This window comes from Equus caballus, chromosome 19, assembly GCF_041296265.1.
Source record: "Equus caballus isolate H_3958 breed thoroughbred chromosome 19, TB-T2T, whole genome shotgun sequence".
Lineage (NCBI taxonomy): Eukaryota > Metazoa > Chordata > Mammalia > Perissodactyla > Equidae > Equus > Equus caballus.
In genome coordinates, this window is record NC_091702.1 from 63,459,347 (window position 1) to 63,482,001 (window position 22,655).

At 37.8% G+C, this 22,655-nt stretch overlaps 1 protein-coding gene across 2 annotated transcripts in view; it reads right to left on the reverse strand.

Moving 5' to 3' along the window:
- Positions 1-309: 309 nt before the first annotated feature.
- The window catches only part of ZPLD1 (zona pellucida like domain containing 1), a 219,663-nt gene continuing 197,317 nt past the window's right edge, over positions 310-22,655 (reverse strand). For both annotated transcript variants that reach the window (XM_023623836.2, XM_070242899.1), the window contains 8 exons: positions 20,566-20,747; positions 18,784-18,856; positions 14,654-14,751; positions 13,235-13,315; positions 8,296-8,467; positions 6,959-7,067; positions 1,500-1,529; positions 310-1,080 (listed from right to left, as the gene is read on the reverse strand). In XM_023623836.2, coding sequence (XP_023479604.2) covers positions 905-1,080; positions 1,500-1,529; positions 6,959-7,067; positions 8,296-8,467; positions 13,235-13,315; positions 14,654-14,751; positions 18,784-18,856; positions 20,566-20,747 — 921 coding nt within the window. In that variant the 3' untranslated portion in view covers positions 310-904. The remainder of the gene's footprint in view (positions 1,081-1,499; positions 1,530-6,958; positions 7,068-8,295; positions 8,468-13,234; positions 13,316-14,653; positions 14,752-18,783; positions 18,857-20,565; positions 20,748-22,655) is intronic.

Consider the following 22,655-nt stretch of genomic DNA (forward strand, 5'->3'; position numbering starts at 1 on the left):
TAGGTTGTTCTAGGAACGCTATGCTTATGTGCAGGGACAATGCCTTCTTGCCACAGCGACCGCTTGCTTTCGCATAGAATGGCTCCTGAATTAAGAATACTGTTCGCAGGGCCACCCCGCCGGGAGCAAGGCTGTGACAGCCGCGGAGCTGCTTACCTGCGGGGAGAGTCAGCTTGTGCGATGTTCTCCCTGCACCAGAAGGAGAAAACTAATCCCAGCCAGTTCTATTTAAATGAATAATGATCTGGGGTCACTTCGCATCCTGTGGAGGTTAACGACTATTTTTACTGCTCGCTCCACAAATGGATGTTTCAGGTTGAGATACATTTCCCAAGAGTTTATTTTTAAATGAATGTCGTCACACATGGAAATCAGCCAAAAGCACAGGAGGTCAGAGAATGAGCAATTAAATCTCAGGTGTCCAAGTCGGCCACTCCAATTAAAACATATCCCCAAGCTGGAATCAAACAAAAAGCAACTTTCATTGGAGGACCACATATGTAAATCTAAATGCCATCGCATTGGGTTTTAATGCTTAAGGGGAAAAAATGCAACAAATTCATTTTCTTCTACTCCCACCTTTTATCTCTATAACCAATAACTTTTAAAAATTGAAATAAAATGAAACATAACTGATCCTGTAAGATCTAAGTCCTGAATATTGTTTGCTTATTGTCAGTATACCCATTGGTGCCATACAAATAGGACTGACCACATACATAGGTGACAAGAGCAATATTATCAAAATTCTTTCACTATCATCATGCTGATGAGCTACACTGTGAAATCTATCAAACCTACAAATATCAAATGCTGGCTGGCATTCAATTCAGACAGGACACTGACTGCAGTCACAGGCGATATAGTCAGTGAAGCCTTCTCTGAGGACAGGGACCTGTCACAGTCAGTCAAAGACTGGGTTTCTTATGCCGTTCAACACCAAACTGCTGGGTGCCTTTCTGTGTAGAAGGGCCAGTGAGCAGAGGAGAAGGGAAAAGCTCGTGACTCCCAGAACGACCAGTCCCGATATCAGTGCGCTGGTGACGGCGTTCAGCTGAAAAGGAGCTGCACTTGCAGAACCTGCGGGAAATAAAACACACACAGTGGAAAGGTCCAACGGCAGAGTTAGCTCACCTTAGCCCAATTTACACTTGCAAAACATCTGTCCTCAGTATCTCGTAGAAGAATAGCATGACAATGGATCATGCTGCAACCTATGTGACTATAATTCAATCCAATAACCAAAGGACTATGCGCTCTAGAGTGGCCTGGTATCCCCTGGGCAGACCCCCCGCAAAATCCATAAAATGCTAAAAAAATTGACCAATAGGTCACATATGAGTTCAGAAATCCTCAGTGATCCGTTATTTAACATATAACAAACTTGTAAAACCAGAGCTCATTATATTTAGTTGATTAGTTTTGTAAATGACCACCAAAAAATACTTAACATTTTTAAAAATCATACTTTTATTTTCAATATATGTTAATTATCTTACCAAGCTGTGAATTGTTGGTTGGAGTCTCATCTAGGGGGGAAAAAAAGGAGAAAGAAAACAATATCGTGTCTCCAAATATTGATCTATGTTTATTGTGATTCCAGAATTACTTTCTACCTCCACGTCCCCTCACCTGCACCCACAAGCTCCATGGGGCAGGCAGTAATGAAAATCCTCCTAAACCATTCTGCTTCCCATCCTCTGTTCCAAGTGCCTGAGATTTCATCATCTAACCGTGTCCCAAGCCCACACCCGGCCACTGCCCTGGATACACACACACGATCACAAAATACACTGTGCTGTGCTCTTTCCTGCCAACCTTGCTTCATCATTATCTCTTTAGTCGGGTTAGTGGGGGCAGTAATTGGTAATAGCTATTACATTTTTTATAGCCCTATAACCTGCCATTTGTTATTCTGTTATAGAGAAATATTCATTATTTAGTGCCATTCTATTTGAAGTGTTGCCAATTTGCCCATCGTAATCTGCAAAAACATCATTTTAAGTTCCAAGAAGATAAATTCACACTTAATAACTAAAGGAGAGGAAAGCATGACTCCTGAGCTGGAGTTGTGGTTTTATTTTCATCTGTTCAGTAACAGACTGACGCTGTTGATTTTTCACTTTCCCCTGGCAAATGTCATCATAGATGCAATGAGCACATTCACTTGGTTTCCCAATTTTTATTACCCATTCTGTAATCATGTAGCAATTAACCCCTGAGCTTGTACAACGAGTGGATTTCACATTTGTGTTTAAGTATGTGGGTGTGTATGTTTGTTATTTGAACCATAAAATGTGTGCAGTTGACTGTTTGATTTTAGAATATAAACATTATTATAATTAATATGTATGCAATGCCATACAGTTTATAATGTGCTGTTTCATATGTCATCACATTCAATCCTCTTCATAGTCATAGGGTTTGATACTATTGCTATCCCCATTTTACAGATGAAGAAACTGCCATCTGTCACAGCCTCCATGATAGTAAACATACGTTTAAACAAAAGCTCAGTTTTTCCAGAATCCTTTTTCTAAAATAATGTAAACTCGCCACTATGGAAAATATTTTTGGTTATAGAGAAGAATATCTCGAGCTGTGGAACTCCAGAATTAGTGTTTGAAACATTGATGGGAGAACCTGGTGAGACATTTACAAATCAGCTGATGCCATTTCTTTTCAGACATGTGAGTCTTGGCAAAATGATGGTTCTGCTGTTTGATGCTGAAGTACAAGGCCCAAAATTAATCAAGCACTCATTCACAGGATTCTTTAGAATGGCACAGTGCGCTGCTATAGGACAAAAAGAAAAACAGCGCAAATTTTCCTTATAAGACACCCTTAGGAAAATCCTAACCTCCAACCAACACCATTTCATAAAGACAGTTCCTTCTCATGAAAATAGATGGAATGAATGGACTGTGATCAACTTATCCAGAAGATTCGCATGTCCCTTCTCCAAAACCAGCAGGCTCACTGGGACGTGGGAAGAACATATAATGCCTTTTTAAAAGTTATTCTTTGCTTAGAAATACAGTTATTTGCTTTCAAAAAATGTTTCTATTAAAGAATAGAAAACTCCTTCCTCCTATTTGTCCCAAATTAGGCAAAAGTGCTAAGACTGGATGCACCCACTATTTTCTGTACCTCGAGATTAACAAAAGAGGTCAGAATATCCCCTCCTGTCCCATGTTATTGCCAACACTTCTGTAAGAACAATATCCCAGGTGTCACCCATGAGGACCTGGTTGTGGACAAAACCTCTGTGTGGGGACAAAAGATGCCACATGAGCTATACCAGCTCCAGGTTCCAGGACTCAGAAAAGCTGAAGGCATCCTACCTTTGGCAGGTGGCTGCAATCAAAGCATGTAATATTTGAATATTGTTTGGAACTGTATTTGATTGTGGATAAAGGTAGAGAAAAGCATTATTGGGTGGTTGTTTCTGGTATCCTGCAATTTTAGTAACATTGCAAAAAAAAGCAATGCACTGTCTAGCCCAGAAAGAGGAAGCAGATAATTTCCAGGAGACTTTTGTCGCCACACACTTCTGTTTTTCTCTCACACACACTTGGTCTTAACATATACATATATGCTAAAAAGAAACCTTCTGGAATTAGAAGAGATTGGAATAGTAAACTTGGTGGGCACTTCAAAAAACATACAGCTAGCTGAGGAGCCACAGGACAAATGTGATAGCAGCAATACCACAGCTATTGGAAAGCCAGAAGTGGCAGATAAACTGTCATTCTCTGCTTTTCTCTCATGCAAGTAGTTGAAATAAATGGATAAAATGAACATCAGTGCAAAGATATATGCAGAACGAACATTTTTCCTTTCTTAACATAAGCTCACTATTTGTTTGAAAAATCTTCAATTACTTTTGTAGTAAAATGGATGACATATTTCAAAGTTCAGAACCTCCAAACATGTTACTTGCCACTGTATTATGTTGGTTAATGGTCTCTCTCTACCTTTAAATTCAAAGATTCCCGGAGGCAAAGACCACGGCTTTCTCTAGTGTATTTCCAGTTCGTAGCAGAGTGGCTGTTCCATGCAAAGACTAAATAAATATGCTCAAACGGATCATTGACTACCCATAAAACTCAATAACACTAGTTGAACAAGAGTTTGGCTTGGACTTCTCCATGGGAATTTATGTAAAAAGAAAAATTAGATACTATTGTCTTCCACTGATTGTATCTTTGAATTTACAGAATTGTTCCCCCCATAAGCATTTCCCTACCAAACAGTTTTAGCATTGGCTGCTTAAGATAACACTTCAGGAATTTTGAGGATTTTGAATTTTGAGGATGCGAATATTTTCTTAAATCAACTATCAAGAGGATTAACGATGTTGGGTAAAAATACCCAGAATGTGTTTGATTTCAATTATAAAACCCAAACAAACAGAAGTTCTGAGTTTTAACAACTTATGAAACTTGACCTAAGCCAGATGCCCAGGGGAAAGGAGTGGGTCAATGAGTAAACTGAGCAAAAATTCCAAGGATCAGAGAGTTTTGCAGAGAGCAAATCGAGCCTGAAATTGAACTTGTCTATATGAAATCAACCGCAGGTCCTGGGGAGATAAATTCTAGATGACCTAAGGTAAAAACAAAGTGAAACTAAGGACAGACAGTAGCCCTGGTCACTAAGCTGAACCTTAAGTTTACGTAGGATTTGCCTGTGGATGGACATGGCTTGATTTCTGAGTTCTTGTTTATGTGGAATTTAAAATAAATTTCTTTGCATGGATATTACAGTATTATAATGTAGACGTTGTTACATATGGTCCTCTATGCTGTAAGGCCACCATGATCAACCAAAAATGAGGACTATCTTATGGCTATTTACCAAAATTACAAAATAATCTAGAAGAGAGCGAGAAAGGAATGAACATGAAGGTTTGAACATGATCCTTTGGGAGCTTTACAGGTGGAGAGACTGATGTCACTAAGAGACAACCCTAGTGTGTCGGGAGACAAATGTGATCCTTGAGGTGGAACCAAATCAAACTTGGAAAAGAAGAAATCCAAGCATAACACCAGAGGCATTGTTATAGAAGGCATTAGCTCTGTCAGGCATGGATTTTAGCATTAGTTTTAGCATGGATATCTTGAGCGACTGGATATGGCGTGAGTGAAACCCACATACCTGGATAGCTGGTTAGCTATGGTAGAATTAGAAACTTCTACTTGTTGATCTTTACGGAATTTGGGATCTTCCAAGAACAGGAAATACAATAGAGAAAGCCATGGTCTTTGCCCTCAGGGATCTTCAAGTTCAAAGGTAGAGACAGACCAATAACCAACATAACACAATGGAGAGTAAATTTGGAAGTCTTAGTAATTTTTGTCTGTTTAAAAATTATCTTACACTAGCAAATTATTTAAAATTTGTAAAATTTAAATTTGATTTGGGCTGGGTAAGAAGGAAGCAGGGAGGTTAATAAGGAGGAAAAGCCATCTACTCAACATGGACAAAGAGATGTTGCTTTCCAGGTGCTTTTCTTATAGCAAACTGACTCCAGATGTGCTCCATAGAAATAAAAATATTTTTGATTGTGCCTACCCAAAAGCATTCCTATTATTAGCAACAGGAGCTGAGTTTCCACGCAGTGTAATTCGGTGAGCTATTTCTGACAGCTAGATAGAGGTGAGAACTGGCCTTTCACAAGCCACAAACTAGTCATTTTCAAACCATTCGAAACACAGACCGAGGCTTCAGGGAGTATAGACTAAGTTTGAAATTTCATATTTAATAAATTTCTGTATTATTTTAAAGACCTATCAGTTTGTTTTTAAATAATGCTGTCTACACAAACATGGAGGAGTGAATAACTAAACCAATTATGAGGATTTTTCAGGCCCAAACTACTTTTTGCTTAATTAACAATTTCAGGCAAAGCTTTCTTTTTACTATGGGACAGGAGGCGTGGGAGAAAAGGTAAAGACGATCTCAAACATAATAATAGCCTTACAGCTAATATAAAATAGAGAAAAAATTTTTAGGGCATAATCCAAACTAGAATTCTGCTTTTTTAAAGAGAAGTTTAGAACTATAGAGTCAGAAAGAATCTTAAAGGCTACTTTTTCAAACACTCATTATTAATCCAGAGAAGTAAACTAAAATTCCTAGTCACATAGCCTGTTTGGATGAAAGCTGGAACTAGAATCAGTTTTTCTGACTCATGTTCTGTGTTGTTTATACTGCATGTGTGTTTTATCCACCTGATTCTGGATGTCTCTGGGATCATGCTGAGGTAAAAGCAATAGCCCTTTAGAGAGTGTGTGTTTGTGTTTGTACATGCATGCAATAATGTTTGTATACATGAGAATATATGTGGATAAACAGTTGTGTCCATTAGATTCATGAGCACGAATGAGTGCACTGGAAGGGGGGTGTAATATTCAGGATCCTCAGAGGAAACAAATGGTACTCAAATTGGGCGATTTAGGGAGAGTTTAACAGGACTATTTATAAAGACGTGGGGAATTCACAAGAGAAAGTCAAGTTACCTGGGCTATGGGTTAAGGAGAGGGTTTTCAGAACTTTGAGAGTAGTTTCTGGGAGACAGTCATCTGGCAAGAGCTCTGTGGCCTTCACTCGCATCCTCTGATGGCGCCACCTCTTGGCCAGGCCCAACCAGAGCCCAGAGAGCAAGGCAGCTGGTGGATGCAGATCAGAGAGCACGGCAGGGCAGGGTAGAGGGAACCATGTCCAGCACGGTATACTTGTGTGTGTGTAAAGGGAAATGTGGTCAAAACAATATTGCCCTTTGTGTGAACGTTGAGTAAACAGGAAACTACCGTGAAATTAAAGTTGCTTAGCAGTTTATCTTGTCTCACAGTTAATTAGTGCTGTTTAGGAACCACTTTGAGCCCTCCTTAGAAGGCAAGTCACAAGCCATTTTGGAACCGTCTATTACTACACACGGGAGGAGGAGCGCTCCTACCGCTCCGAGTGATGATGGGGCCAGCAGAGAGGATGGCGTTCCCGGAAGTGCTCTGGGTTCTCCAGGTGGTCCTCCCCACCGCATCTCTCCTTTCTCGGTGGCCGCAAATCTGAGGTGTTAATGGAAACAAATGAAATTCCACACCGCCACGAAATTGTTTCTTTATGGCCATTTGGAAAGAAGATTCTTTTGGAAGAGATACCACATGTTTAGTTTTATTCACTCACTTCTGTGCATTTATTTAATTACTTTGCATATAACTACTACACGGTTTCTTATCCTGGCTTCGGCCACGTTTCTTTTCTCCCGTTGTAATTGTGAACTGCCTCATTAATTTACATAGCTCAGTGGCTCTCCTGAAAAAGAACTGTGTTTATCAAACTCTTCTTTTATTTCTCTCAAGCCTTTAATAAATCGTTCTCTGAAATGTTGGTCAGCACAGAGCCACGGTAACGTGGACTCTCCATTTAACCCCCTCGGATATAGCTAGCTGGGACTAAAGTAAACAAGGGTGGTGAAGAAATGCATGAATTTGAGCATCAATACAAACATATTAAAGCTATTTCACATCAAAAAAAATTGCCTGCATTTTTCTCGGGTTAATATTGAAGTGACCCTAGGAGGCCCTTCAGAAATAGAATGTTTTTTATTCACTAGTAAATGGGTCTATCTTTTAATGACTGGAAGCAGTTCAGATCCTCACCTTTTAAAGCTTTCAATTTTTAATCCAAGGGACTCCCAGGCCATCAGGCCCCACTCGACCTTTCTAGAGCCAGCCCTGCCCCTCCCCAGGTTTTCCCATCATCCTCTTCTCTGCTCCATAGCCTTGCTGAAGGACCGGAAGTTCCCTGGTGACTCTGCTTTATGGGTCTTTAACCATTTCCTCGGCACGGGATGTCTCTCACACTCTTGATTTTTGTCTCTTTGGGGTTCATCTATCTTCAAAGTCACAGTTTGAGTTTCATCTCTTCCACCAAACCTCCCAACCTCTCCTGCTCTTTTTTCACAATGAACAATGCTTCTCTACTGCAACTCATATATATATCTGCCTTTGCGCCATAACCTTTTCGTCTTTGTTTCATTTATGACTGTCTCATGCTCCTAAAGGATAAATTAATTGAATTCAGAATTCATGCACACATGTCTGTATTCCCAGTATTATGCTTGGCACAAAGCAGGCAGTCACTAGGTTTTTACTTGATGAATGAAAAAGCCCTACTTCAAACCGTCTGACCTAATGCATATCCACTTTCTGTATAGAAATTAGTTCCTACCACTTGATAACTTTTCAGCTTAGATCAATTCAACAATTTAGAATGAAATTGCTAAAAACATACTGGCATCAGGAAGGGGCAGTCATCAGCTCTGCAGAGCTTGGTAACGCAGTGTAGGAAGACGGTGGACATTTTCTGATTCTTGTGTTTCACGAATCGGAACACTTCAAAGGAAAACCGGCCCTGCTGGCTTCTGCCGTTTTCAATGACGGTGGTCTGAGGATCTTTGTCACAGCTACATTTTAGGGAATGTGAAAACACGGCATTACTGGAAAGTACCAACCCCTTGTGACTTGTAAATTAATTTCTGGAGTATGAAGAGCACCCTCATTACATTAAGAGCCATCAAAATCATGTCATGTTGCAGATATTTAATAAAAGAATAAGCTAACTCAATAAATATGACGAGTGACCTAGATCACAGAATTTAAACGTCAGTTTCTGTCAGAATTGTATTATTATAGAATTATAATATTACTGCCAGATTTTAGAAGGATTATATTTTCATATGGTTCAAAAATCCAAACAGTATAAAATATATCTAGTGAAAAGTCTCTGTCCCCCCTTCGCCCTTGTTGGTACCATCCCACATCCACCTACACACCTGCCAAAGGTGAGCTCACCTGTCGTTCCATCCTTGCAGGGCATATGCAAATAGAAGCAGAAGCAGCAATTCTTATTGTCTCCCCCTTCTTAAACAAACAAGAGCACACTGTCTATACTGTTTTATACCTTGACTTTCTTTAAATTTAGCAAGGTATCCTAGAGATCTTTGCATATCAATATTTAGAGAGCCTCCTTATTCTTTTTCCACAGCTGTATAGTATTCTATCCTGCACACAGGCCAGAGTTTATCTAACCAGTTTATTACTGATGTACCCTTGCATTGTTTTGAATCTTTTGCTTTTTACAAAGTAATAATGAATAGTCTTTAATACATCATTTTGAATATGTGCTGGGATATCTATACGATACAGCTGTAGGATCACGTAATAGAGTCTGCCACATTGCCCTCTCTCTCTAAATATTTCCTCATTTTTACTGCCCCCGTGATGTATGAGGAAAATCCATATTGTCCTCAGAGCTACATCAACAAAGTGCGTAGATAAAATTTTGGATTGTTCTCCATTTGGTAGGAAAAAAACAAACTATCACTATATAATTTTAATTTGCCTTTTTCTTACTGTGAATGAATATGTGCATCTTTTCATATACAATAGAGCCATTTATTCCTCTTTATCTGAAAATTCTTTATGCCCTTTGCCCAAATTTTTATTATGTTGTTGGTCTTTTCCTTCTGATTCCAACAAATTCTTGATATGTTAGGAAGAGTGCTCCTTGCTTGTTAAGTAAGTTGCAAATTGTTTGACTTTGTTGTTTGGCTCTGGACATTCCTCACGGGGTGTGTGTAGGTGTGTGTGCACGCGAGCACACGCCCATGCACGCACATATGCATGTGCCCACATAGAAGTTTTATTTTTATGTAGTTTAATTTTCAATCTTTTATTTTATGGCCCCTAGTACTTGGGCTAAAGACAGATTTTTCTTACTCCAAAGTTTGCATTGTATTTTGCATGTTTTCTTCCATGACTTGTAAACCCATAGTTCTTATGTTTAAATTAATAATCTACATAAAATTTGTCATGGTGCACTGAGTGAAGTACAGATCCAGTGCTATTTCTTTATAATTACCCATTGCCCAGCTCTATTTTTAAAAATCTCTGATAATCCCACTGATTTGTGTGCTATCACACTCTATCATATGGAAAATTCCCATATGTTTTGGGTCTATTTTTCAACTTACTATTCTAAACTTTTTTCTATGTGTCTAGCCTCGCATAATGTCACATCCTTTTAATAATTATAGAGTCTTTATTAACTATAATATCTGGTAGGGCTATACTCTGCTCCTTTCCATGTGGTTCCCCCTGCCTTTTTTTTTGTATTCTATGGCTTTGTCATTTATCCCTTTTTGATTAAATTAGCTTGTGATTCTCTATTTTATTTGTTTTCTCAAAAAACTTACTTTTTATTTATTTATTGCAAAACATTAGTTCAGATTTCCATTTCTGATCCAACCGTCATTTAAGAGTTTTAAACTTCCAAGCGATGGTGACTTTCTGTTTTTTGCTATTGTTAGAATTGAGAGCTCTCAATAGATAACTTATTGATTATGTCGCTTAGCTCTTCTGTGTCCTTCCACTAGAACTGTTTCTGGAGAGGGGAATTCAAGTCCCACTTATTATATTTCTTCAAAGTCTTTTTTACGGTTTCCCTAGCTTTCACTTGATGAAAGCTTCAATTTGATCCAAGGCATCCTTTCACTGCATTGACATGTCTTCTTTTAATTTAGGAAAGTGTTCCTGGATCATATTTTAAAATATTTGTTCTATTATATTATTTTGGTTTCTCTCGGGGGGATTCCAATCACACATAGGCGTGTATTGAATTCCCTTTGCCTACCTTTTGTTTCTTTCCTCTCGAATCTTTTTGATCTTTTCCTTTATATTTGTTTTTTGATTTGCAGTTCTGATTTTTACCTTCTCTGTCCCATTCTGCACTTTCTGCTGTCTCTTCTCCCCTGAACACCTTCAAATTATGTCTTCCTTTCTGGAGGACGCTTCTTTTTCTATTCCGTCTTACCTTCTCCCAGTGCCCTCTGCACATTCCTGTCGGCTTACCTTTCACTGTCCCAGCCTTTCTTACCTGAGTTCGTATAATTCTATCTTCATAGCTATAATTACTTTCTAATATTTTTTAACTTAATGTTGGAATGTTTATTTACATTCTTATCCGTTCCATGGCAACATTTTTGCAGTAAGTTAATTCATCTTTACAATTTTTTCTGCTATTTTCCGCATTTTTCTTGTAGTATATTGCAACACTGCAAGAAATGCCTTCATTTGCTCACCATTCATACTGAAAGAGTTGGATTTCCCTAGACCTGCTATTTTCAGCAGACTGTGGGGCAGTATGGAATGATAACGACCTTCTGGTGTAACCGTGTAACTGAGTTTTCTCTGCCTCTCTGAGCTTGTTCTCGAGGGTTCTGTCATCAGCTCTGTCTGTGTTCCTCAGGTTCATTCAGGAACCTATTCCACCACAGGTAGGCCCTGTCTTCCCAGGTAGTCCGTCACCATTAGAAGGTGTACTTTTGCTGGCAATTTATGAGATCTGCCACTTCTGAGGCTCTGGCCTCTCTCCACGCCTTCCTTCTCCGTGTCCCCCAGCCCTGGTGGCTTGCTGGAGCTCAGCCCTGCTCCTACCAACTTCTGCTCAGAGTGGGACCCTCTCCTCGTAGATGCACTTGTCTCCAGGCTGTTTCTGGGATCTGCCACCCCCAGGACCCTCAGCATTCACTTTTCTTCCCTCTCCTCCCCTCCCCGCACTGCTTCCTGCGAGCCTCCCCCTGCACAATTTTCTCTTGATCTTAATTGCTTTTATCAACATTAACACATATTTTGGAATTTCTAGGTTTTCTTTTCCTCTTAGTTTCACTGAAAGTGGCATTTGGGGGACTTTTTTTAGCTACTCCTTTCACTCTCTATAGTTTCCAATAAAAAACTGAAAAGATTCAGAACTTAGCTGCCACCATAGTCATAACCGAGGTCTGACGATGGTATTCCAGATTATCAATGTGTGATCATTACAGAAATTTTGGAAAATGTCCAAGCAAAATAATCCACAATCCTATCATGCTATCATTTAACCACTGTGAACCTTTCGATGTATTTCTTCACAGTCTTGTCTGTCATACGTTGTCTAATGATGTCCATTGTACACACAATTGTATGTGCTGATCCTTTTTACTTCATATTTTAATACAATTAAATTTTAAAGAACCATATATTTCCAAGCATAGAAATATCGAAAGGATAGAAATGGGGGAGATATAGAACTGACCATTTTTTTTCATTTTATAAATAACTTTATATGATTGTAGAGCCTGTGTGAGCCCTCAACTTACTGATTCTCCATAATTCATCTACCCATTTCCTTATTACTGAACACCCACTTTGCTCCATGTTTTACTATTTCAAATAGCACTGATAGACCAGAAAGTCATCAATATTTTAGAATGTGTTTCCCAACTTGTAAAAGTAGAATCAAAGAATATGAAATCTTTTAAGGTTTTTGATACATACTGACCTTTTTTCCAAAAAATGTTGTCCAAATTAACACTTCCAGCAACAGAGTACACGAGGTCAGTTTGACCATACCCTCTGAGCATCATCTTAGCCTTGATTAGCCAATAAAACGTTTTCTTTTGGTATTTCCCATCAGATTACTCCCATCACGTGTCCATGAGCAGCAGTGATCTGAGCCAACTGCATTTTATAAGCAGGAGGAGAAGCTATTGCTTGACTCTCAGGTCTGTCTGCTGTCAGATAAAAATGCTGAAAGGGAGCTGGGATGATTGAATGTTTTTATGATCAATGTCCTTTTCCCCCAAATGTAGATTACATTCACTCCATCACTGTCTATTGGGGAATGAAGTTGAAGTTATTGGCTCTGATAAAAAAGGAGTGGTAGGCTATATTATACTTTCGTATTAAATACTGATAAATGAAGAAAAGCATTTTGGGGTCTAAATTGTCTAGACCATTACTTTAATTTTACTCTTCTTTTGACATGATGAGACAGCCTAGCTGCAGATAAATAGTGCCCTCCCACTGCCTTTCTCTTATTGCCAATAATGTCCTAGCCATGCTTTTCCTAAGACAGTGAAATATTCCTAGATGTCCTAAACATGAATAAAACATCTTTGATGGACCTAACTTACTCGCAATTCTCATTCAACAATAGCCTTATCAGCATTTTGTGTTGAAAACTGTTCTTGACTTTTATACTTCCAGCTTTGTAAGGACTAAAAGTTCAAAATGTAAAATTTTAAATTTAAAAGCAATAAAAGAGCCCTATAATTTGTTTATCTGACTTGGATTTTCCATTTCAATTATGTATAATTCAGTCTTTGCTGTGAATACAAGACTTAGACACCTACCTAAGGAAGAGATCATATCGAATATCATCATTTGGGTTCCCTGATGGGGTCGTGTAGCAGTAATCCATTAAGACATTCCATCTGCAGAAAGAGGTAAGAATGATCTAGAGTCAGAATTCTCTGTCGGGTATTTGTTACTAATCCAAGGGCAGTAAATATTGACAAATGTCTCACCCCACGGAATATAGTTTTTTCTTAGTTATTTGCAGAGGCTTCTTGTTTATTAAAAGATTCGCCTAAACTCAAGATGTTTAAAAATCTGCACCAAATTGCCATCCCACATAAAGTGGGGTAAGGCTAAAATTTGTATTCAGGGCAACTGAATGGTCAAAGTCTCAAGAAGTAAACCCCAGAAGTGAGCTACATAGGTGCTTCTATGTTCACTGTGAATAACGGCCTTTTGTTTCTAGAAGTTACTGTCTCTAACACATGACAGAGGATATTATAATAACACATATAGCAAAGGAGTTTCGTGCATAAATTATACGCTGTAAATTATGCCAGAATCAGTCAGGGAGGGAGTGGGAGTTCACGATAGACACTGTGTTAGGCAGGAGAAAGCCATGAGGCAAATGCACAGCCTTCCCCCAGAAGGCCAGATCGTGCCTAGATTTATACATCACTTTATCCCAACTCCGGTGTTATAAAAATTACTAGTCCATCGGATGTGAATGCCAATAAATTTTTTTTAAATTCTGCATTTAGTAAGACAATTTTAAAGAATCCCATATATTCAAAATAGAAATACCAAGAAGATGGAAAGGGAGAAGTTTAAATAGAACCAAACTTTTAGAGTATATTAATCTCTTCAGGTTGCAAAGTTTAAATAATAGCACATGAGAAACCCAAAATAAACCATTTACATGTTACAATTTTTTTATAGGGCAAGATTGGATCTCTAGCTTTTGAATTCCCTTTCGTTTTTGATCATTCTGGATTTTCTAAGTATCACATGAACCTTGATTGATTTTGATTTTTTACAGAGATGTTTCTGGGGGTCGTTTCATATCATTATGGCTCAGATCCTTGTGAGGAGGGTTCTTTTGTTTTCTAAGAAGTTTTTATTGAATAGTAACATACACATTGGAAAGTGCACAAATCATAAGTGATCACAGAATGACTGCATCTGATTAATCATTTTTCAGATGAAAAGATAGAACATCCCAGATCTCCCCATGCCTTCTCCCAGTCACTACCCCTGCTTCTTTATGGGAAGACTTGTTATTTTCTAATTAATGACATAAAACGCGTTGCATCCCTTAATCTTTGTAATTTGTTATTTCTATTCATTAGCACTCCTAAATGATGTAGCAATGACAGTATTTTTTAAATTAAAAATGAATGAGCTAACTTTGTGATTCACGAGGCTTTAGGCAGCCAAACTGTTTTAACCAACCAAAGATAAGAGTTGGAAAATACCTGCCATCCAGATTAGTGGCCTGTACAGCTGCAAATACTTTGGTTTTCAAAGGTAATCCTGTACTCGGGATAATTAACTGCTGACTGTAGGTTGAATCCTAATGATGAAAAAAATAAATAATGACTCCATCATTGCCTTCCCAACAACAGCACATTTCTACTTAAATCAATAATGTCATATAAAAAAAAGAGGGGGCAAAGCAACATAAAATCTACAGATCTAACTCCAGAAAGAACCTAGTTAGTCCTCTAGTTTCTTGGCAGAACTGTTCTTAAACCAAACCCAAGTAACAAGTTCATTTCCATGCACAAATCTTTTTGTTTCCAGAGTTTGCCATATATGATGGTTGATGTACAGTGTATTTAAATTATAGTCTATGGTTAACAGTCAGTGGCTAATATTTAATTTGTTTAATTGTCAATTGTCTATATGCAGTTTATTTAAATTAATATTCTCTTTATTTAAATTATATCAGTGGCTAATATTTCACTTATTTAAAGTATATCTGCTTAAGTTTAAGCTCTTTGCCACTGGAGTTATAGGTCTTTATACTCTTGATAATCTTTCATTTACCCAAAATCACATATCTGGCAATTTGAAATTATCAAAATTTAATAGAAAATCAAAAAAGAGACCAACATATTCTCCGAGTTGCCAACAGGCATGCTGTTAGGTTCCTGCACCAAATTCCTTGGTGATTACTTAGAGGAGGTCGTCTCAGGACTTCGTTTCTATCTTTTTACTCTTATTTTAGACCAATTCTGGAGAGAAATTTATATTACTCCCCATCCTACGTATATTAAAGCAGCAGATTAGAAATGAAGTGACAGCTTTAATTTGATAATAAAGAAAAACAGAGAAAAAAATATAGAATGCACAAAATAACTCCTAAAAACGAAAGCTGTCAAATCACGAAGTATGGAGGAAAATTGTTTCCCCCAAATTGAGTGACTCTGAAGATATTGCTACTTTGCAGCGAAGGGAAATTTTTAATGTTCATTATGAAAATCTCAAAGTCATCAAGCAAAGGCAAAATACAGCACAAGGCTGGGAAGAAAGCAACAGATTTTGAATTGTTTAGCTTAAAACAATAATAGTTTGAATGCTTCACTTTTCAAAAAGTTGCATTTATGTGGAACATTTCATTCCCACATAAAGCCGGATAAATGAGGGATTATATGCTGTACGTATTTTCTATATTTCTGTGATAAATGATAATAGCTCCTCTAACCATTTCTGATAGGTAATATTTTTATTTAATTATCTTTCTGGCTCCCCTTTACAGCTTCGCCATATAATCCACCTTTCATTAACTATACAACTCTTTCATCTTATGCTTGCATCAATATCGTCCAGAAAACTACTTACTTTTTTACAAGTATTATATTGCTAAGTCATTTGCAAATGATATGACTCAGCTGTGGTTTGATCACGACTCATCAAATTTTTCTCTTAAAATTGCTTCTAAAAGGTAATTTTCTGACTTTATTTTGTATAGTTGCCTTTATTCATTAGTACAGTATAGTCCCTAAAGTGAATTACTTTTATTTAAAATTTTTCTTCAACTATAAAAAAATATTCTAATTGCCATAACTCTCTTTCAGATTTACTGTTTCTGTATCTGCTCAGAACACACTAATATTTAGGTATTATTTATTTTAGGTATTATTATTAATATTTAGGTATTATCAAAGTCAGCCTCACTTTCTATTTCCACATAGGAGAAAACTCGTATCTTTGTGTTACACAAAAATAAGGCCGCATCAACTTGAAATAATCTGCGTATATGGAAATTGCATAGTCAATAAAAGTCATTGTTTTTTATAAATAAAATTTGCCTAAGTACATTTACTGAATCCCAGAACACATAGAAATAAACAATTGCACTGAATCCAAACTGGGTACAACTTTCCTCTCCAAATAATTAAACTGAGAATAAGGGTAATGGGTGCATAGTGTGTAATGTAACTTTCCATCATTCCTAAGAATTCAAACTCAAAAACTCTGCACGGGAAATAGGAAGACATGGTCGTAAAATAATAGTTAATTTGAAATGCTACGATAAAATTACATTTGGGTTGCTGAATGTTAGCATTCTGAACAAATAAATATGATTTTGGATTCAATTAGTGAAAGCATACCAAATTTTCTTTCTAGTGTAAATCACTAGTTTTCTAATGCCCCGTCACGTGGCGAAATACTACAATGGAGCCACATTAGAAAACTAGTTTTGGGCAGTGAAATTATTCCGTGGGATACAGGAATGATGGACTCATGTCACATGTAAATGTCAAAACCCAGAGAATACACAACGTGAAGAGTGAACCTAAATGCAAACTGCTGTGTTTAGTTAATAATATATCAATATCGGTTCATCAACTGTAACAGACGTACCCCATAATATTAGGTGTAAACAATAGAGGAAACTGTGTGCAGACACAGGAGGTCTGGGGAAACTCTCTGTACTTTCAGATCGATTTTTCTATACACCTAAAACTGCTCTAAAAAAATAAAGTCTGTTAATTAAACAAAAAATCTAGTTTGTAAGGAAATGGTTAAATTGTATTAAATAAATGGTTAATAAATAACTTTTAAAAAATTCCATTTAATTTTTTAATTCAACCATTAGTAATACTTTTGTTGCAAACTGGTGAAAAATGAGAAGTACTTTGGCATTGCCTGTTTTATTTATAGTCTGATATCAAACAATTGGTTACCCTTTTACCATAGAATTAAAATCTTAAGGTTATCATCAAATTATAGGCTTTTATTTAGCATTAAGATTCTAGAAACTTTTTGAAGGATTATGTCTATTTAGCAGCAAGACTACAATACTGTTTCTAATGACAAAGAAAAGAACTTGACAGCAAAGCTTTCCTCAAATCCGCACTTATAAATTTTGGTTTTCTGCTTTTCCAGTGAGAGAATAATTTAACTTCACAGACAATAATGGTATCATTAAATGCCATGTGGGTATATTTTTTAAGATCAGGAATTCTCCTCTTTGTTTCACTTAATTATAATAAACAATACTGAATCCAAACCTGCCTTCCACCTCAAGGAGCTCACACATGTAAATCAACAGATAGAAACTTCTAATTTAAAAATATGGCTCACAACAACAATATCTGGCCATACTGGGAGTGAATATTGGCACATATTTGCTGAGTATTGTAGAACCAAGTAACTTGGCAGCTTCTCCTTGTAGGAGAAAGTTTAGAAATGACGGAAAGGCAATCTTCATTCCAACACATTTTAATTTGTTGTTTAGAACTCTGTGGTGTCAGACTACAAACTTATAAACATGATTTTTCTAAATGCCTTTGGAAAATGTCCTACTACAATATTTATAGCTCATTATATGCAAAGTATAAAGCACTGACTTTTAAATCAGTTGCATGAATTATAACTCAGTGCCATGATGACATGAATAATAATGTAAAAATCAGATTCATAATTTACAAAAATGTTGGTTGATAGATTGAAAAATTGATATTTAAATCAGGCATTTAAAATGTATGAATAAAAATTTTTAATCAACATGAAAATATCATTTGGGGGATTAATGTTAGAGTTATAAATAGAAATCCATGTATTTTTCACATTTTGCTGTCACTGTCGATATTTACATGACAAAAGTTTAAACAATACTATGTAGTCACCCCAAATTATTTCAGATGTGATAGAATTGTCGTCGACCAAAACCCAGATTGAAAATATTAACACATTCATCGCCATGCACACCTTTAAGAGAGGCATCAGTTGGATTTTTCCTGTCTTTTTATCACAAAAATATTATTCCCAAAATGTTGATCCTGACTACGACTATACACACACATACTCATATAAATAAATATGTACATGTAAATGTAAGTAGACATGAAGTAACTACGCAGAATCACATTTATAAAATAAATTTACATCATTTACCAACTTTTAGAAAATAATGGAGTTTTTAGTATACCTTCATCACTAGGATATATGAAAATGGTAGTAAAGATGGATAAATGTTACCGAAGTATCACGGGGTTAATGTGGCTTTCGGTAGACTTTTATGTAAAAGCCATTCGCATAAATGGCTCCTCAGAACAGTGAGAGAGAAAATAACATCCTTCACCCATCAACTTACGTTATAAAGGAGCAGGTTCAAAGTGCTGACAAATGTACCATTGTTCTCTCTCACAGAAATAGCAGCTGAGGATCTAAAACAGATTTGGAAAATGGAAAGCATTGATGAGATTTTAAATTAAAAGTTTCAGTTAGATTTAAGTCACTAAAACTCTTGCGTAAGCCTGGCATGCTTTTAAGTAGGTCTGGCGTACTGTTTAAATCACTGAACAGATAAATAATCAAAAAGCAAGAGGGACCAAGGAAAGACGAACTGTCCTGATGATCTTTTCATTTGTCAAGGCATCTTTTTCCCATATTGCATTACATTGCAGAAAAATGTCATTCCAAAAGAATTTGAATCTGACGCAAATAACTTCTCATCAATTCAATTAGAATGAAAGTTTCATGAGATGGGAGATTTTGTTTCACTTTGTTCACTGCTGGAACATTGCACGGTGCCTAGTAGGTGTATAATAAATATTTATTGAATAAATGAGTAAATTGCCATGCACACTGAAGCTCAGGAATGTGTTTACTGGGGGAGCGGAGTGAGAGACTGTGACACCCTACTGGCTTGCTTCCCTCTACATCTGCATCCTTTTGACTCAAGGTCTTTCCTGTCTTGTTTTCCACATCAAAATCTTGCTTTTGACCAAGGTGTTTATCACCATTGTGACATTAAACCATCATGAATTTTTTTTTTAAAGATGCTTTCTCTATCTCTCTCTCTTTTTTTTTTTAAGATTGGCACCTGAGCTAGCATCTGTTGCCAATCGATTTTTTTTTTTTTCCTTCTTCTTCTCCCCAAAGACGCCCAGTATATAGTTACATATTCTAGTTGTGAGTGCCTCTGGTTGTGCTATGTAGGACGCCACCTCAACATGGCCTGATGAGCAGCACCATGTCTGTGCCCAGGATCCAAACAGGTGAAACCCTGGGCAGCAGAAGTGAAGCGCACGAGCTTAACCACTCAACCACAGGGCCAGCCCCTGTGAATGTTTTTTAACTGAAGCAAAATGTGGCCTCCATGTTCCCTCTTGACTAAGATTAAACAATAACTACACCTGTGTGATCATAAACCCTGGAATTGGAGAGGGAAAGTTTTCACTCAATCGCCCCATTTTGTCAAAAATAGTTGACAAATCCAGATGATTCTGCTGTAATGTGGAGATAGCGCTGTCTCAGAGTACGTGTTTTGGGGATAACAAGTGCATCATGACATGACTATAAACAAAAGGCTGTGACCTCAGTCCATGCCTGGAGCTCTCTGGCTCTGGGTGATGCCACCTTCCTTTGGGAATCCTCAGCACCTGTGCAGGTGACACCTCAGCAGGAGGCATGGAGACCCCAGATTTGGGTCAGTGAGTCCAACAGTGAGAGCATGTGGCAGAGACTGAAGCCAAGCAGGACCCAGCAACGTAGTGACTGAATGTTCTACACAATGGACACATGATAGGCCCTTTTGCACTGCGTAAGCACCCAGAGTTCTTGGACAATTCTGAAGGGAGCGAGGAGAACCCAAGGCAACCCCCTAATTAGTTTGAACCAGTTTTAATCTGGGGGGGAAATAAAATGTATATACACCCTGAACTATTGATATGGGTTATAACAATTATAGATGATAGATAGAAAGATTAGATAGATAGATAGATAGATAGAAATATTAGGCTTAATATGGCTTCCATTACATTGAGTTTGACTATTCTCAATAAATCCTGCCATCTTTATAAGACCCTCAAGGATAAAAAATGACTCAAACATAAAAACAATATGAGATAGCAAGAATAAAATGCAAACTTACGAAGCAAGCTGGGTATTATTAACCAAGTATTCCAACGGATAGCTACAACTAAACTTGTAAAGAAGCCCAGGTAGATAGCTGATGATCGTTGGTGGGTCTGGAGTATCAATATATCCCGAAATATTTCCTATTTGTACTGAAGTTGCATTTCCATAAGCACTGACTCCAGGAATTGTAGATACCTGTTAGAATGATAGATCAAGTTCAATGATTAAATAGATATATATAAATACAGGCATTTCATATACAAGAACAAAACATTAGATGAGACCATTTCTAGGGTCTGTTCCAACTATAACATGCATGGTTTTGAGATTATACACTCATAATGCTATTTATAAGTGATTATATATGTCTTTTAACTAAATGAAACTTCATATTTACCAAAAACATTTTATTCATATTTCATAAATAAGAAAAGAGAAAGATCAAATGTTCACAGTGAGTAATTTGAAAATGGTCACAAGTAAACTCTGAATTCTGTGGCATGGCTTAAATGATCCCTGTTAATCTGATCTTGCTTTCCGCTTTAGCTTCATATCTCCAGGCTCCCACTCTTGGTTAATAATGCTCCGGCCCCAAAGCCCATGTTGCTCTGGCCTTCGTGCATCCTCCTTCTGCTTTCTCTTTCCCCCACTTCACTACTCGTCCCTGGATCTCATCTTCCCTGGGAAACTTCTCCTGACTCCTCCACATGCATTGATTCTCCCCATCACAGCAGGGGTCACTGTGCATGAGCAGCCCCTGACTGGGCAGTCCCCTCAGCCGTGATCAGAGCTCTTTGTGGGTAGGGAGCCCTCTCAGTCTTGCTTGCCTTTGCATCGTCAGTGTAGCACTGTGAGACCAGTGTCTTCAAGCCCCTGAGACAAATTCTGAACAGATGCATTAAGGTCAGACATTTTCTGAGGGCTGATCTTCCCGGGTCTTCCTCTGCGGTGCATGGGATTCTCATCCCCTCCAGGGCAGTAGACCACAGGTGGGTTTCATGAACTCCCAGAAGTCATATAAAAATATTATCCATTTGTGTATTTTCCTGGGACTGATTAGCTTTCATTGGATTCTCCAATCCCACTAAATTTAAGAGCCACCGTTTTAGGAATAATCAATGATGTTCTTGACTTCACAATGCCATAGAGGAATATAGCCTCTCCTACCACATCAAATACAATATGATGCTCAGTAAATATTTTTAGCAGATATTACGGAGACCTGTAATACCCAATTTTCAACAATAGAATAAACTTTATGCTTGAACGCAGGAACACATGGGCAAAGGAGAGGCAATTATCCAGCTAATTCATGAACAGAGTCAGAGTCGTCATGAATGAAAACATTTCGATTCCAATCCAGTGATTTAGTACTCTGCTTAATTCTTCCCATGAAAGACTGTCCTTGGAGCAGACACCAAAGCTGGTGACATCTAAGGCAATAATGAAAACCAAGCAAATCTTCCCTCCTCTCACCACCTGCCTGACTGGCTACCTAAACATGCCAATTCTGTCTGAAAAAGACAACCCCACATATATATCATTTTATACAAGTTACGCAGCTCTGAAGAAAGTAAAACACACATCCACACACAGGCATGCTTCTCCTGGCTTTTCTGCTGAGTTGTTTTCTTGGCGGTAGGGTCAGATGACTGAAATCCAGAGAAGACAGTGCCATGAAGGAGAAATCTTGAGCTGTGTCGGGAGGAGGGGAAGGGCAGCTGCTCTCCGCAGGCTCCCTCCCTCCACAGGGAGACGCAGCCCCGCGATACTCACTCTCCCTTCGGCCCACTGCATAACCTCTCTGCACACAACTTGAGAGATGAATAAACGTTTTTAATAAAAAGAGTCAACAAAACTCAAGCTGCAGGCTTGGAAAGGGTCATGGGCACAATATTCTAACTGCCCTCCCTCTGGGAACAGATAAAGGAGATGCAGACAAATCTCTTCTTCCTGTCTCCCAACTCTCACCACGTCTCAGAAACCCTGCCTGTAGAATAATCAAGCCTTAGTGCCAAGCAATAATTTATGGAGAGGAAAAGCCAATTTCTCCTTCTTCACTGGGCTAAGTTGTCATGCCCATGGTATCTCCTTTTTGTCTGT